Source organism: Saccopteryx leptura, chromosome 1, assembly GCF_036850995.1.
Source record: "Saccopteryx leptura isolate mSacLep1 chromosome 1, mSacLep1_pri_phased_curated, whole genome shotgun sequence".
NCBI lineage: Eukaryota > Metazoa > Chordata > Mammalia > Chiroptera > Emballonuridae > Saccopteryx > Saccopteryx leptura.
The window spans coordinates 203,247,719-203,263,206 of NC_089503.1; the positions used below are offsets into that span (position 1 = coordinate 203,247,719).

General features: G+C 40.6%; 1 protein-coding gene across 1 annotated transcript in view; it reads left to right on the top strand.

The window, feature by feature from the left end:
* Positions 1–3,846: 3,846 nt before the first annotated feature.
* Positions 3,847–15,488, top strand: part of HSPA4L (heat shock protein family A (Hsp70) member 4 like) — a 52,400-nt gene continuing 40,758 nt past the window's right edge. Inside the window, exons 1-2 of the mRNA XM_066385026.1 lie at positions 3,847–4,177; positions 15,032–15,089. Of these exons, the coding sequence (XP_066241123.1) occupies positions 4,071–4,177; positions 15,032–15,089 (165 nt within the window). The 5' untranslated portion in view covers positions 3,847–4,070. The remainder of the gene's footprint in view (positions 4,178–15,031; positions 15,090–15,488) is intronic.

A 15,488-nucleotide genomic window follows, 5' to 3' on the forward strand; every position in this document is an offset into this window, starting at 1 on the left:
AAATATAAGTTTATTCTTTTAAAATACCATTCTTTTAATATAATTGTCTTCCCATTTTTAAAAATCATATGATATAACAAATATTTCTTAAAAGCTTACCAGAAGATGTCATCATTATATCTGTAAGTAAGTTTTCTTCCTCAATATCTCTACTAAGACGCTCAGTTTATTATAAAGTAGTGTTTATTGTAGCTTATAGCTTTTAATAAAAACATTCTAGATATCAAAGAAATAATTGATAATGACTTCAATGAACACTGTAAACCTGTAGTTAGAAAATAAAAGATATGACATGGTACATCTTCTGACTTTTATCTTTAAAATAAATCAAATCTTGCTAATGTGAATATATCTTGGAACAAAAAAAGTCCCTTTGAAAATTAGTTTGCGTATTTTGTATTGATAATAAAGGAAGTTTAAAACATATCTGAGCTTTCCTTGATTTTAACTTTATTAATAAGCAGAGGAACAAGATTGTTGTCAGAATTAGGCACTGACATATAGACAGAAAACAGGTTGTGGGCAGTGATTCGTCAGATACAGCCGGGTCTCTGTCCATGAGTCCTTTAGAGACCTGCCTTCCTCAGTCTTTCTGTTCTAACTTCTTAAAGCAGGTATGCTTAACCATTTTAATGCTGTGGAAACCTTTAACTGTAGTAAAACCTATGAACCCCCGATAAATAGCTTTTAAATGCATAAAATAATGTAGGATTATAAAGAAAACTATTTGAACTATGGTTATTAAAATATTTAAAAATACAAATTTATGACATACAGTAATATGCTTTTAAACATTCCCAAGATCATGTTCTAATGAGTACTTAATTTAATAATATTAATGACCATAAATGTGGTTTGAAACAATATATCCAATAATTATAATGTAGTGTGAAAATGTCTGATTTCTATTGTTGGGAAAAGTCATACTATTAATGATGTGTACAAATCACTGTTTTGTGATTTGTATCTACATTCATAATTTAAAAAAATGTTGAGTTTTAGTTAAAGGTTAGTTCAAGACAATCCCCCCTTAAATCTATCTTAGTTATGCTCTGGGGGGTCTGGAGACAGCAGGGAAAGGACCTCGCTAGAGCACTGTAGTCACTTGCATAGTCAAATTGGGCTCCTGCTATTATGTAGTCCCACCTGCATGAAAAGGGGAAGAAACCGGGGCAGGTGGAAGTTGCACATGTCACATACGGACATTGGTTAGACTTTAGTCATGTGTCTATACGGGAAGATTGGAAAGATAGTATGTCGTTGGGCAGCCACACGTACAAGACAAAATAATCGATTTTGAAAGACAAGTAGGAGTCTGCCACAGTTTCCTAAGTGACCTTTAATGTATTTAATCTCATCTTGCTCTAATCCAGTGTTTTTCAACTACCATTGTGGACTGGCTGCCAAGAATTTTGTACCAGTCCACGAAAGAGTTAACTACCCTGGTATTGCATAAAGATTATAGATAGACCCAATGATTTTAGTTCAATTCGCTTATGTTCAGGGGTGATTTTTGCCTACCTGTCCTCAAAATAATTCTATTTTCACCAGTCCCCAAGTGTATAATGGTTGAAACCACTGCTCTAATCCATTCCTAACACTGCTACCAAAATATTTTTTAAACTCCAGTCTGATTGTGTCAGTTTCCATCTATTTCAGTGTTTCTAAATATCTCAGCAGTACATCCTGACTTGTAGGTCATCTGGATTGGGGGAATTCGGGGGGAAGAATTTTTTGCAAGTTATCTGTGAGGTAATATGCCCACTATAATAAAAAATGGAGTTTTAAAATGAGATTTTATGTCTATATATGTAGCATTTTATTCATATGCAAGGGTGCACAAAAGTAGGTTATAGTTGTGATTATGTAAAAGTTTATTCTTATATTATAATCATCAGCTGCAAGTCTTTTAACTTTATTTAAAGTCTGTCCATCACCATTTATCCCCTTATACCCTCTTCCACACCCAGTACCCTCCAACCAATTATGACACTGTAGTTTGTGTCCATGAAGGATTTTTTTGTTCTTTTTTGCTCTCTCCACCTCCCACCTCCCACACCCAACCCCCAGGGCCCCCCCTCCCCCAACAACTGTCAGCCTGCTCTTAGGTATGAGTCTGTTCCTATTTTGCTGGTTAGTTCATTGGATTCCACGTATGAATGATATATGATTCTTGTCTTTCTCTGGCTGGCATGTCTTTTTTTTTTTTTTTGGCATATGACTTTTTGATAATAACTAAACCTCTTTTTGCCTATCCCTGTATGTACAAGCTTTGAGTATTAACAAAAATTTTTAATAACAAGTTTCAGAATATTTTGGAATAAGTCTAGATGGTAGTGGGTCCAAAAGGATGATGGCGGCCAAGGCAACTGAAGGAGGTGGGTCGAATCCACGCGCCGATTGGTGGGGCTGGGGTGGGTTCTGTGGGGGAGCGGGTAGCCAATCCCATTGTGCTGGCACACTGACGGAGGCCCCTCCGGCCAGCCTGCGATGTCCCTGACTACGGCGTCACCCTGGAGCTGCTGCTGCTTTCGCGTACTGCTGAACTGGAGGAGAGGTGTGATTCTTTCATGTAGAAAGACCAGGGTCAGGGCAATACGATACATTACAGTTTCCCAGTATTGCCCTGGAAAATGGACTTCCTGGTGCTCATTGCAACAGCAGTAGGAGCTATAGCCACAGTTGCTGCTGCCACTGTTGTTGCAGCATTGATAGTAATAAGCATAAATTCTTTTAAGAATTGGCGAACTAGTGACAATGCGAGTACCCAGAAGTCTGGTAAGAAAGTCTGTTTTAAGATGTCAACAAATAGGAAACAGGATAAAGAACTTGGGGAGAAGGAGCAAGAAACATTTGATGAACTGGACAAGAAGTACCAGGGATCCCACGAAGAACTGGGAGAGAAAGAACAGGAATCTCAAAAGGACCTGAACGAGAAGGAACAGGAAACTCATTTAGAACGGAACCAGAAGGAACAGGACAGCCAAACTCCGTTAAGTATAAACCTTGACTTGGTCCCTTCGACTTCAGATGCTCATCAAGTGGACAGGCAGGCGGCCGGGCCTCGCTAGTCTCCTATCCTACCAACTACAGGGTGGACGCGGGAGGCGTCGCCCAGGCTGGCTGGGGGGCGGGGCATGGTGACAGACGCCTAAGGTCGCTTCCCTGTTGATGGAGGGGACTGCACTTCTGGAGCTGTGGCAAGGAAGTGACAGGAGGAGAAAGCTGTCAGTGTGCTGGACTCTAGACAGTCTGTCTTTTGATCCTTCCAGCCCCAGTATGGGGTGGTAGCATCCTGGGGGAAAGGCCCTCTTTCGGCCTATCCGCTGCGCCCTGGGGCACGGCGAGGAGGGCGTGCCGCACAGCCCCCGGCGACCGTCACACTGCGCGCGCGGCGGGCGGCACGTGGGCCCCTCGAGGCGGCGAGTCCGGCGGGCTGATGCAGAAGCTGCGCTCGGCCCGCGCGCCCGGCTTGGGCAGCCTGGGCGGCGTCCTGCCGCCATGCCAGGCGCGGCCCCGGTTGCCAACAGCAGCCTGGGCGCCTCGGAGGCCGCGGGCGGGCGCCGCCACCCTGAGCCCCGGCCTCAGTGCCGCCGGCCGCCGCGCGGGGGCGAGAGCGAGCACGCCCGGCCGCTCCCCTCCTGCATCCTTCTCTCCGGTCCTCCCCGCTCGCCCATCCCCCAGCTGGCGCAGCCGCCTCCACGTTCCAGATCTTTCTCGAATCCGCAGCACCTCGGGGAGCCGTTGCCCGAGCGCTGACGGAAGCAGCCGAAGCCGAGGCCCGCCCCCCCCCCCTCCCCGGGCGGCCAAGCGCGCAGGCGCTGAGCGCAGTAACTGCCGGTTGGAGGCGGCCGGACCGCAGTGGGGACCCAGGCGGCGCAGGCTGCGGTGCGGCGGTCTGCTGGCTCCCCGCGGCTTCCCGACGCGCTGCCCCCGATTTAAAGCGCAGTGACTTCGGGTCACCTCCCCTCCTTTGCTTCCCATAGGGTGGCAATCCCTGGAGCAACAGCCTAGAAAAGGACGCGGTCCCCGTGCAGGCGGCCCCGGCTCCGCGACCAGTCAGCGGCGGGATGTCCGTGGTGGGCATTGACCTCGGCTTCCTCAACTGCTACATCGCTGTCGCCAGGAGCGGCGGCATCGAGACCATCGCCAACGAGTACAGCGACAGGTGTACCCCGTAAGTGCCACGTCCGGCCCTAGCCGCGGCCCTGGCGCTGGGCCCGCCGATGGCCCCGGGGATGCGCGCCGAGCGCCGGGGTGACAGGTGCAGCCCCCCGGGCTGCCCGCGCCGCGGGGCTGCTCCGGCAGGACCGGGGACTCGACTCGAGCAGTTAGCGCATGTCCCCTGTCGGTCCCCGCACCCCCGCCTGGCTCCCCGGCAGCCCTGCTGTAGTTTCCGGCAGGGGGCTGGGGTGGACCTGCTCGACGTCCCCGGCGCTGGAGAACGGTCCCCGGGTACTTTCGTGGAGCTTGCGGAGAATTTTCGGCTGCAGGCGGACGTCCGCCGCCAGCGGAGTCAAGAGTTCTGCGTTCCTTCTGCCCTTCCTCCTTCCCCGTCCCTCTGCGTGTCAGCGTTCTCGCAGAGAGTAAAGGAAAGCTTAGCCTGCACGGGTCAGAAGACGAGGTGTAGGGTCATCTGGCCCAGGCCCCCACCCCTCATTTTTTTTGGTTTTTTGTTTTGTTTTGTTTTGTTTTTGAGAAGCAGTTGAGGTTTGCTGGGTTCTACCCCACTGTCCTTGAGAATTTGAGGTGATGGAACCGGTTTCCAGGGGGTGTGTTGATGGTGCATTACTAGGGAGGGAGAATCGGCGTTGGCTTCGTGGACGGGTATGCACCTGCTTTAATGGGAGGTGGAGTGAACGCCTATCCAGAAGCCTGTGTACAGAATGGACAGTCGGCGGGTCGCAGCCTGCTGTCCTGTGGAAACATGGTTGTGGAGTGAGTCTGTTGTGAGCACTGGATGAAAGACTTAAAAGGAGCGGCATTGTGTCATGGAAACGTGCTCCCACACGCTTCATTGTTTCTCTGGGCTGGGAAGTTTGTTGGCAAAGAAATGAAATTAAGGCCGGGATATGCAAAATTGGATCCTTATTGTGGGCTCCTGTTACTGGTCATTTTATGAGGAAATCAAGTTTCCATGTCTTATTTCCTCTGCAAAGGTCACTAAACATTAATTTGACCCTTCAGAATGGTCTAAAATATAATAATTTAAATGTAAAACTAATTTTACCCAATATCAGTGTTAAGCTAAGCCTTTAAATGATTAAATTACAACAACTCTGAAAATTTTTAAGCATGTCAAAATGTTGGAGTATCTTACTTAAAGCAGTCTGCATTGGTTTCTTTGAAGAATATTCTAGAAGGTTTTATAGCACTTTTTCCAGATATAGGCATTATATATATTTCTATTGAAATTTTGAATCTTTATATACTGGAATATGAGTGTAGGTCAGTTAATCTTCATTGTACTGTTAAACTCTTCTTTTTACATGTTTTTCTGTATAATGAGAGGCTGAAATAGTACTTGTGAACTATTTATGACATTTCTACAAGATTTTTTTATGGTATGAATTTTGTTTATTTAAAACAGTATTTCTCACCTTTCTCAAATTGAAGACTGCATGAAATAAAAACAGTGCTTTGCTGAGTTGTCATTAACCGTGGGAACAGTGTTGCTGAGTGTCTACACCAGGGGTCCCCAAACTTTTTACACGGGGCCAATTCACTGTCCCTCAGACTGTTGGAGGGCCGGACTATAAAAAAAACTATGAACAAACCCTATGCACACTGCACATATCTTATTTTAAAGTAAAAAAACAAAACGGGAACAAATACAATATTTAAAATAAAGAACAAGTAAATTTAAATCAACAAACTGACCAGTATTTCAATGGGAACTATGGGCCTGCTTTTGGCTAATGAGATGGTCAATGTGCTCCTCTCACTGACCACCAATGAAAGAGGTGCCCCTTCCGGAAGTGCGGAGGGGGCCGGATAAATGGCCTCCGGGCTGCATGCAGCCCACGGCTGTAGTTTGGGAACCCCTGGTCTACACTCCCTGACTTGCACGGTAAACCTGGCTAGCACATGCAGAAAAGGACCAGGAAATAGTAGTCTCTCCTTTTCAGCAGAGTGGGGATTAATGGGGGCAGCCTTTGGCTTCAGGGACTTAACCTATGAGAAAAAATGAGAGGTAGGGTAGACATTCCCTTAATCCTTAAAGCTTTATCCTGAAAGATCAAAAACCAGAACTGTAAGACACATACTGCCTTTCTAGACTCAGAAATCTTAGTAGTGAGTCCATAACTCTTTAAAGAACTGGCTAGACTTACAAAGGGAGTTCTTTAAAAATTAGGCTGCTCATTTGAGTCTTCTAGAGATCTGTTACTATTCTTAAGCATATTGGCTGATTCTTTGTGGCTGAGATTTAATATACTTCTGGTTTGTGTGTAAGAGAACCTCTACCAATATCTAGATTAATGAGCCTAACAAACTAGAAATTTCCAAGGTGTAAGGATCACATTCTTAATTTGCTTGCATCGGCAGCTTGGCCCGTCTTTCCCGTATGTACTATGATTTACCTTAGGCATGTATCTTGTATTGTACGGAATTAGTAGTTCATTGTAGTCCAGGTTTTTTAGACTGGGTAATTATTTTGTGGGGATTAAATTATTGAGTGAATATATAGCTCTTCCTGATCCCGGGTACTTATTTATTGAATGCCTATCTGGCAAAAAGCATTATAAATAGTAAAGGATGTGTAACTCTTCTAATACTCCATACTAGTTAATAATACATGCAAACTGGCTTTTCAAAAAGAGTGTTTTCCATATTCCAGTTGCTGACATCAAGGTAATAAGACAGGTATTTCTAAGATGCAAATACATTATAAAAGGATTCTGTGGAAAAGAGGAAAGAAAGGCTTGATTTAGTTGGTGTTAGCATCCATACATTTTCACATGTGTTTTATTCTGTAACATACTTGATTATATACATAGGAGGATACTATGTATAAACCAGGGACAGTTTAATGAACAAATCATTGCTTAATTTTGGCTTATAACTAAGGAACCAAGGCCAGATAATTTAACCTATTAATTCTTCAGATTTCACCTCTGTAAAGTTGGAGTGTCTAGCCTCTCTTCTTAAGCAGGAAAAAAAAAATTAACATGCATAAATTGAAAAGGAAAAATTTAGCTTAACTTTTTCTGAACATTTTCTTTAAAAAGTTTTTTAACAAATAGTATGTGCTCATTGTAACAATATAGGCACATTAAAAAAAGAAGTTAGGCCTGACCTGTGGTGACACAATGGATAAAGCTTTGACTTGAAATGCTGAGGTCGCCAGTTAGAAACCCTGGGCTTGCCTGGTCAAGGCACTATGGAAAGCAACAAGTATGAGTTGATGCTTCCTGCCTCTACCCCCACCCCGTCACTCTCTCCTCTATCAAAAAAATCAATTAAAAGAAAGGTGAAATTAAAAATTATAATTCTTCCACCCAGAAATAATTCCTTCAAATACATTTCAAAAAGTAGAATTAATGTGTGCAGAATTGAAAGGTTTTAGATATGTTTGTATTGTTCACTTAAGTAGAGATGTGGAGTCTGGAATTTCTAGGCTTTAATTATATTAAAGTGATTAGTTTCACACATGATAAAAGAAACTGCAGCCAGGGATCCTCATTCAATACCAGGTGAAAGCATGAGGTCACCTAAAACATGCTGCCTATGTTGATGATAGTGCTTCCACTGTCATCTATACCTCACTCATTCTCTAGTTTGGTGTTACCACCGTCTTTTTTCATAAGAAACCTAAAGCAAGGTTAAGTATCTTGGCCAAGAACTAACTAAGCAATGCAGTGGATTCGGTATCAGGCCGCTTGACCCCAGAACCCCGTAGTCCTTCCATTCTCCTTTGCTGTTAGGATGCTGTACACAAACTGGGTTAATGGGGTAGCTGGGCAGTTACTGGACAGAGAAGCATCTTTGCTCTAATATCGACAAACTCATCTATTTTTGGCTAGTTTCTAAGAAATACTATCTTGCTTTAAAATGTTTTAATTTCCTAAGTTATTTTACTAACATAAAATTTTAGTTTAAACATTCATAAAAAGCATATGCTAACACAAAATATGTTTGAATAAACAGGAGGAAAGCAATGTGGAAGACTAGAAACTATTAACAGTGGATGTTTCTTGGAGGTAGTGCTTTAACATACAGTCTGTAATTTGAATTCTTATGAACATATTTTACAATAAGGAGAATAGGTTTTTTTAATGAACTGTTATTTCAAGAGATTTTTGTTAGGTATATTGTTTTATCATCAAATTCTGTGTGATCAGAGTTAATATTCAGGTCCCAGAATTTCTGTTTTTGTTCTTTTTCCCTATTTCTTTACCAGTACATGAATAATCTGACAGTATAGGAAAATATTATTTATACACTACATCTCAGGTGTTTAGGATGTCCTCTTCAATGTACAAAAGTAGAAATCACTTACACTGGGATATATTAAGATTTTTTTTATATATTTCAAAAGTAAAAATTCACAGATTAAGAGTGGCTATGGTTGGATAGGAGGACTTTTCATGGTGATAGTATTTTGGGGGAAAGAAGAGGCTTTTGCTTTTTTTATTAAATATTCTTTGTACTATATAAATTGTTTCTGTTTATACGTTTTACCATTAGCTTATGTCAACTTTGATTTAGAATATTGAAGAATTACACAAAGTAAATCTCCCCTTTTGTGCCTTTCCAGCTATTTCCAAAACTTGTTTGTTCCTAGTTTTACACAAATATGTGAATATATGTACTTAACTGGGATGTTTTTCTAATTTGTTAAAATATTTTTATTGCTTGATTTTACAGAAAGAGGAGGAGGAGAGTAAGAGCCATCAACTCATAGTTGCTTCACTTTGTTTATTGGTTGCTTGTTGTATGTGCCTTGAACAGACAAGCCCAGGGTTTCAAACCAACGACCTCAGCATTCCAGGTCAATGCTTTATCCACTGCGTAGCCATAGGCCAGGCTGGGATGTTTTTTTATTTGATTTTTAACAAAGTGGAATTACATTATACATATTTTACAATTGCTCCTTTCAAAGTATATTGCAACATTTCAAACATATACATGTGTCTCTAACGTACCTCATCTTTTTAATGGCTCTACTATGTTCCATTGATAGATACACTGTTGTTAGTGGAAAATTTGAAATATTTTACTGTTGACAAACAAAAATTTAATGAATGTCTTCACATTTTTTTAAGCCATATTGTGCTGAGATGTTTAGAAGGGCAGATCACACTTGAGCATGCCAAAGCTAGGACCTTTGGGTGTGAGTATCATGTACAACAAAATGAAATGTACAACAAAACATAAAATTTTCAGTCATTGCCTTGAATTTGTGGGTGAGAAATTCTAAAAGATTTCTAGAAGGCAAGGAATAATAAATACAGTTTACATAATATCTGGGTTTGAGGTGTTTCAAATGCCATTGGTAGTTCTTTTGGTATGTGGTCACTGCAGTACAAATTAATGAGCATAGCCATATAGCCATGTTCTGATAGAATTTCATTTAGAAAAATAGATGGCAAGTGGTAATTTGCAAACCCCTGGTGTAGAACTTTCAATTTCCTGTGCAATGCTATTTGTCTCTGAACTGTTGAGTTTTAAGTAAGATAATCAGCTTTATAAATAGTATCTCTAGGCCCTGGCCAGTTGGCTCAGTGGTAGAGCATCAGCATGGAGTGCAGGAGTCCCGGGTTCGATTCCCGGCCAGGGCACACAGGAGAAACGCCCATCTGCTTCTCCACCCGTCCCCCTCTCCTTCCTCTCTGTCTCTCTCTTCCCCTCTCGCAGCCAAGGCTCCATTGGAGCAAAGTTGGCCTGGGCACTGAGGATGGCTCTGTGGCCTCTGCCTCAGGCACTAGAATGGCTCTGTTTGCAACAGAGCAATGCCACAGGTGGGCAGAGCATCGCCCCCTGGTGGGCATGCCGGGTGGATCCTGGTCAAGCGCATGCGGGAGTCTGTCTGACTGCCTCCCCATTTCCAACTTCAGAAAAATACAAAAAAAAAAAAATATGGTATCTCTAAGGTAATAATCTAATAGTTAAATAATATATCTAATTTAATGTATCTAATCAGCTTTTAAAACATTGTATCTATATACATAAATGTGATTTCTGTTAATGGTTTCAAGTTATGAACAAATTTATTTATGAATTATGCTTACTAAAAGCATTTGGAAACTTAAAAAATTTTTTATTGTTTTTATGTGTTAAAATTTTTTATCCATTGTCCACACTGAAAGATTGGAAAGCTTTTGTGATTACTAAGCATGAGGCCTAAAAGAAGTCTTATTTTTCTAAGAAGGCAAATGGTAACAATGAGTTTTTTAAGAACATTTGTCACCCACCTCCTCCTGGGGCAACTTTTTTCCAGATAGTTAAGTTTGGGAATTAACCAGATTTTTTTTTAACTGCAGAACTTCTTAGTAGGTCCTTTAATTTACTTATAAACATTGAAACACTCAAGGAATGGTTGTTTTTCTTTCCCCAAACTTTTTGACTAAGAAATCATATTCCACAGAACAATATTTAGGAAATGATGTTATAGGTCAGTGGTTCTAAACTATGTAGAAGCAATCCCCTCCTTCCCCCCTTCCTCTGCCTGGAGCACACGTGACAATGTCGGAAGATATTTTTGGTTGTCACACTGGAGGTGGAGAGGGAGGAAATGCTACCAGCATCCTGCAGGTAGAGGCCAGGAATGATTCTAAAATGCTACACTGCACAGGATAGCCCCATGCTGCTAACAAAATTGGCCCAAATGTCAGTAGGGCCAAGGCTGAGAAATCCTATCGATACTTTATGGACATCTTGGCAACCCTAGTTGAAATTGGTAGTGTAAGCTGACCCCATGATTTAAACCAACTTATTGCCCTTTCACATCATTATTAATTGAGCTGTATTCTTAGAGTCTACTTAATGATAGCCGAAGAGGCTATAAATCAGCGGTTCTCAACCTGTGGGTCACGACCGCGGTGCGGGTCGAACAACCAAAACACAGGGGTCACCTAAAGCCATCGGAAATACATATTTTATTTAAAAATGTATTGTATAATAAATACATACTTTATTTAAAATGTATTGTATAATAAATACATATTTTATTTAAAATGTATAATAAATACATATTTTATTTTAAAATGTATAATAAATACATATTTTATTTAAAAATGTATTGTATAATAAATATGTATTTTCCGATGGCTTTAGGCGACCCCTGTGTTTTGGTCGTTTGACCCCCACCGGGGTCGCGACCCACAGGTTGAGAACCGCTGCTATAAAAGGTTACTGTGATCATATGGAAACTGGCAAGGGAAAGCCAGAATTTTTTAAATAGGGCTATTTTTAAAGTGTGAATGGTAAATTCGAGGGATTCTGAATCCTTAGTGGAGATTGACAAAGAAGAAACAGATTTACAGTGCTGACCTCTTAATTGAGAAGTCTCTTAGTCGGCTGGCAGTGTGTTCTCCACCCCAGTCATGCTTGGCAAGTATTAAAATGGGCTTTATGAGAGAGACAGAGAGTTAACCTTCAATCTTAAGGGACAGTGTAAATATAACTTAAAGTAATACTGTCATTTGATTTTATGCCCTTCCTCTACTGAAAGGGACATAGGACATTTGGAAGTTCTGCTTGTTTGTTTAGAGTTCTGTGGCATTCTCTTGAGAATCTGTGATAACCACTATGGTGACAACATTAGACTGAATATTACAGATGCAAGTTGCACTATAAACACTCCTTTTTCTTAGGTGTAAAATAGAATTTCTAAGTGTTAGTTGAAAGTGCAATATACATGGATTACATGATACACATTTGGATAAACAGTTGAATATCTTTTCTTATAAAAACTTTATATCTGCCTAATATGTGATACGAGGTGCCTATTTACCTTGGTATTACTAAAGTTTTGAAAAAGTTTTGAGGGAGAAAGGTATTTAACTTTTTATTTTTCTGAAAATCCTTGACATATTTATATAATGATTGTGTTCTAGAATATTTTTGACAGAAAACTGAAGGAAGAAGTTTGAGGATGGTTTTCTTTATATTGAAACTGGGTACTTTCAAGCTATAACATTAAATTTTTTAAACTTTATATGTCTACTCTCAACTAAAGAGAATATCTGGTAATGGCAACTGTTTAGCTTTCTCTGTGAAGTGATATATGTGTGAAGCATATTTCAAAGAATCTAGGACTTAATAAATGGTAATTGAATCAATGTTACATGAATCTAGTGTTCCAATAGAAGTCAAAATCTTGAGAATTCAACATAAGATTTTCTGTGCACACAATTGCTGGTAGTCAAGTAATGAAAAATTAAAAGTATTCAGAATTATGTCCAAATGATAGAGTAGACAGAAAGACAAGTTATAAAGTTGGCTAAGAGATGGCTAATCAGTATCTTCTCTGATGAGTTTTGGGGGCAGTGTTAACCATCCACATGGATTGCCATATTGGGGCGCACGTATCTGCTGTGGCAGAGGCTATGTCGAATCTGGGAGTTGTTCGTGAGAGATGTGAAGATGGCACCTAACCCACTGATCTCTGCTGTGTCCTCATTTTCCCGTTTTCACCAGCTCACAGTTAGAGAACAGTAACTTGCAGTACCTTCTCCATCTGTTCATCGCTTTCCACATTTTCGTTGTAATTATATCTTCAGTGTCCCCTAGGTTCCCCAATCACAGCACGTTCGAAGTGGAGCTTCCCCAAACATGTCCTCCTTACAGGGTTTTCTTTCTCACTGAATGGCACCCACTGTCTGTCTTTTCTCTTCTGCAGAATGGAAACCTGGATATTGTTCTTGACACTTCCCTTCTCTATTACCAACTCTAACACTGTTCACTGAAAGTATAAGATGAGCCACATACATTTTTATATGTTCTCATGGCTACATTAAAAAGATAAACAGGTGAAATTAATTTTAATATATTTAACTCAATATATCTAAAATCTTCGTACTCAGTATGTTCCATTTATTTAGAAACTACCTTTACTATGTACCAGATAATAATCTAGGCCAATTCTATCCAGAACTTTGCATTCTAATGTATTTCTGTTCTGTTCTCTCTGTACTCACTGGCCATGTGTGGCTGTTAAGCACTTGGAAGTTGGTTATTGAGCACTTCAACTATGACTAATGTTAAAGAACTGAAATTTTTACTTTTGCTAATTTAAATTTTTCTAGTCACATACAACCTGTGGATGCTATATTGGACAGTGCAAATCAAGGCATAAGTGTATGTATCTACCCTCATGGAGTTCACAATCCAGTATGGTGATACAGTCAGTAAATAAATAAATTGTATCAAATGGTCATACATTATAAAGAAAAAGTAAAATTAGGTAAACAGTAGGAGATGTATGTGTGGGAGGAGTAGGAATTTTGTTTATATAGATAGAAAAGGTGTCTCTGATAAGCTGACATTTGATCAGAGACATGAAAAAAGAGCAGGAACCATATGGATATATCAATATTTAGAAGTGTTTCACTAAGAGAATAGCAGGTACAAATGACCTGAGGTAGAAATGTGCTTTCCCTATTCTAGAAATGACAAGACCATTGTTCCTAAGTTGAAGTTACAGGGTAGATAGAGCAGCCAAGGACCAGGCTCTGAAGGGCTTTATTGGCTGTTAGGGGACTTAAGCTTTTACTTTGTGAGACAGGACACCATGGGATGGTTTTAAACCGAAGAGTTTCATGACCTTAGTTTTTAAGAGGATTACTCTGGGTATCATTGAGACTAGACATAAACCTAACTACTATAAATGTCCTTCTCAACAAAACATAATAAAATGTTTTCTTCTCTTTCAAGTCTTAATTCAGAAATCACCTCTCTTGCATGCATTTCCTAAAACCTTATCATCCAGAAGTAATTAGCCTCTTTTTTTGCTACCTTCATTCATTGAAAATCTATTCTGATTTTTTCAATAGACTATAAATTCTTCAAAGAGAGTTATTGTAGCTAGTATACACACAGTATCTGAAACTATTTGTTCCTTAAATGTATAGTTACCTGTAATTACATCTGAAATCATAGAAATACTTTTCTTAAATATTTACATGAAATGGTATTTTGATGATAATGTTACTCTATACTTGCTTTTTATAAGCAGAATTACAAATAAATGCAGAAATTAAAACAGCAATTCTGTTGTTTAAAAGCACTTGCCTATATTCACTCATTTAATCCTCATACAGCCTATGAATAGGTGTTATTACTACTATCTCCCAGATGGGAAAATAAGGAAATAATGGTTAGATAACTTCCACATGGTTATTTAGCAGTTATGTGGCAGAAACAGGATTTAAATCCAAGCAGCCTGTCCTTACTGAATACAGTTAATTTTATTAGCGGGTCATACCAGTAGAATTTGAAAAACAATTTTGTGGACTAACAAAGTGTTGCTACCTATTAGCACATTTTAAAAAATTATAACATTTACTCTAATCACTATTCCTTTACTTATAAAAGTTTAAAATATGTAAAATTCTGATTTTTGGTAATCTCTTTTAAAAATAGTACATGACTAGCTTGACCAGGTGGTGGCACAATAGGTAGAGCATCAGACTGGGACGTGAGGAACCCAGGTTCAAAACCCCAAGGTTGCTGGCTTGAGAGTGGGCTCACCAGCTTGAGCATGGGGTCACTGGATTGCGCGTGAGATCATAGATGTGACCCCATGGTCACTGGCTTGAGCCCAAGGTCACTGGCTTGAACCCAGGGTTGCTGGTTTGAGCAAGGGGTTACTCACTGTGCTGTCGCCCCCACCCCCTGTCAAGGCACATATGAGAGAGCAATCAATGAACAACTAAGGAGCTACAACAAAGAATTGATGGTTCTCATCACAAACACACAAAAATAGTACATTAATGTATTAATCTTTCTATTTTTATAAAAGTGAAGCATAGCACATTGATATAAAAGCACTGTGGAAACAAACTTTGTGTCTTTTTTCCCTCTTTAGGGCCTGTATATCTTTGGGATCAAGAACTCGTGCCATTGGAAATGCAGCTAAGAGCCAGGTAAAAAATTTTTTTAATTTTTTATTTATTCATTTTAGAGAAGAGAGGGAGAGACAGACAGAGAGAGAAAGAGAGAGGAGAGACAGAGAGAGAGAGAAGGGGGGGAGGAGCTGGAAGCATCAACTCCCATATGTGCCTTGACCAGGCAAGCCCAGGGTTTCGAACTGGCGACCTCAGCATTTCCAGGTTGATGCTTTATCCACTGCGCCACCACAGGTCAGGCCGAGCCAGGTAAATTTTTAATGTAGGTGTTTTGATTTAGAGCAGGCGTCCCCAAACTGCGCCTGTCCCCAAACTGCAGGCCGCATGTGGCCCCCTGAGGCCATTTATCTGGCCCCGCCGCACTTCCGGAAGGGGCACCTCTTTCATTGGTGGTCAGTGAGAGGAGCACCCTATGTG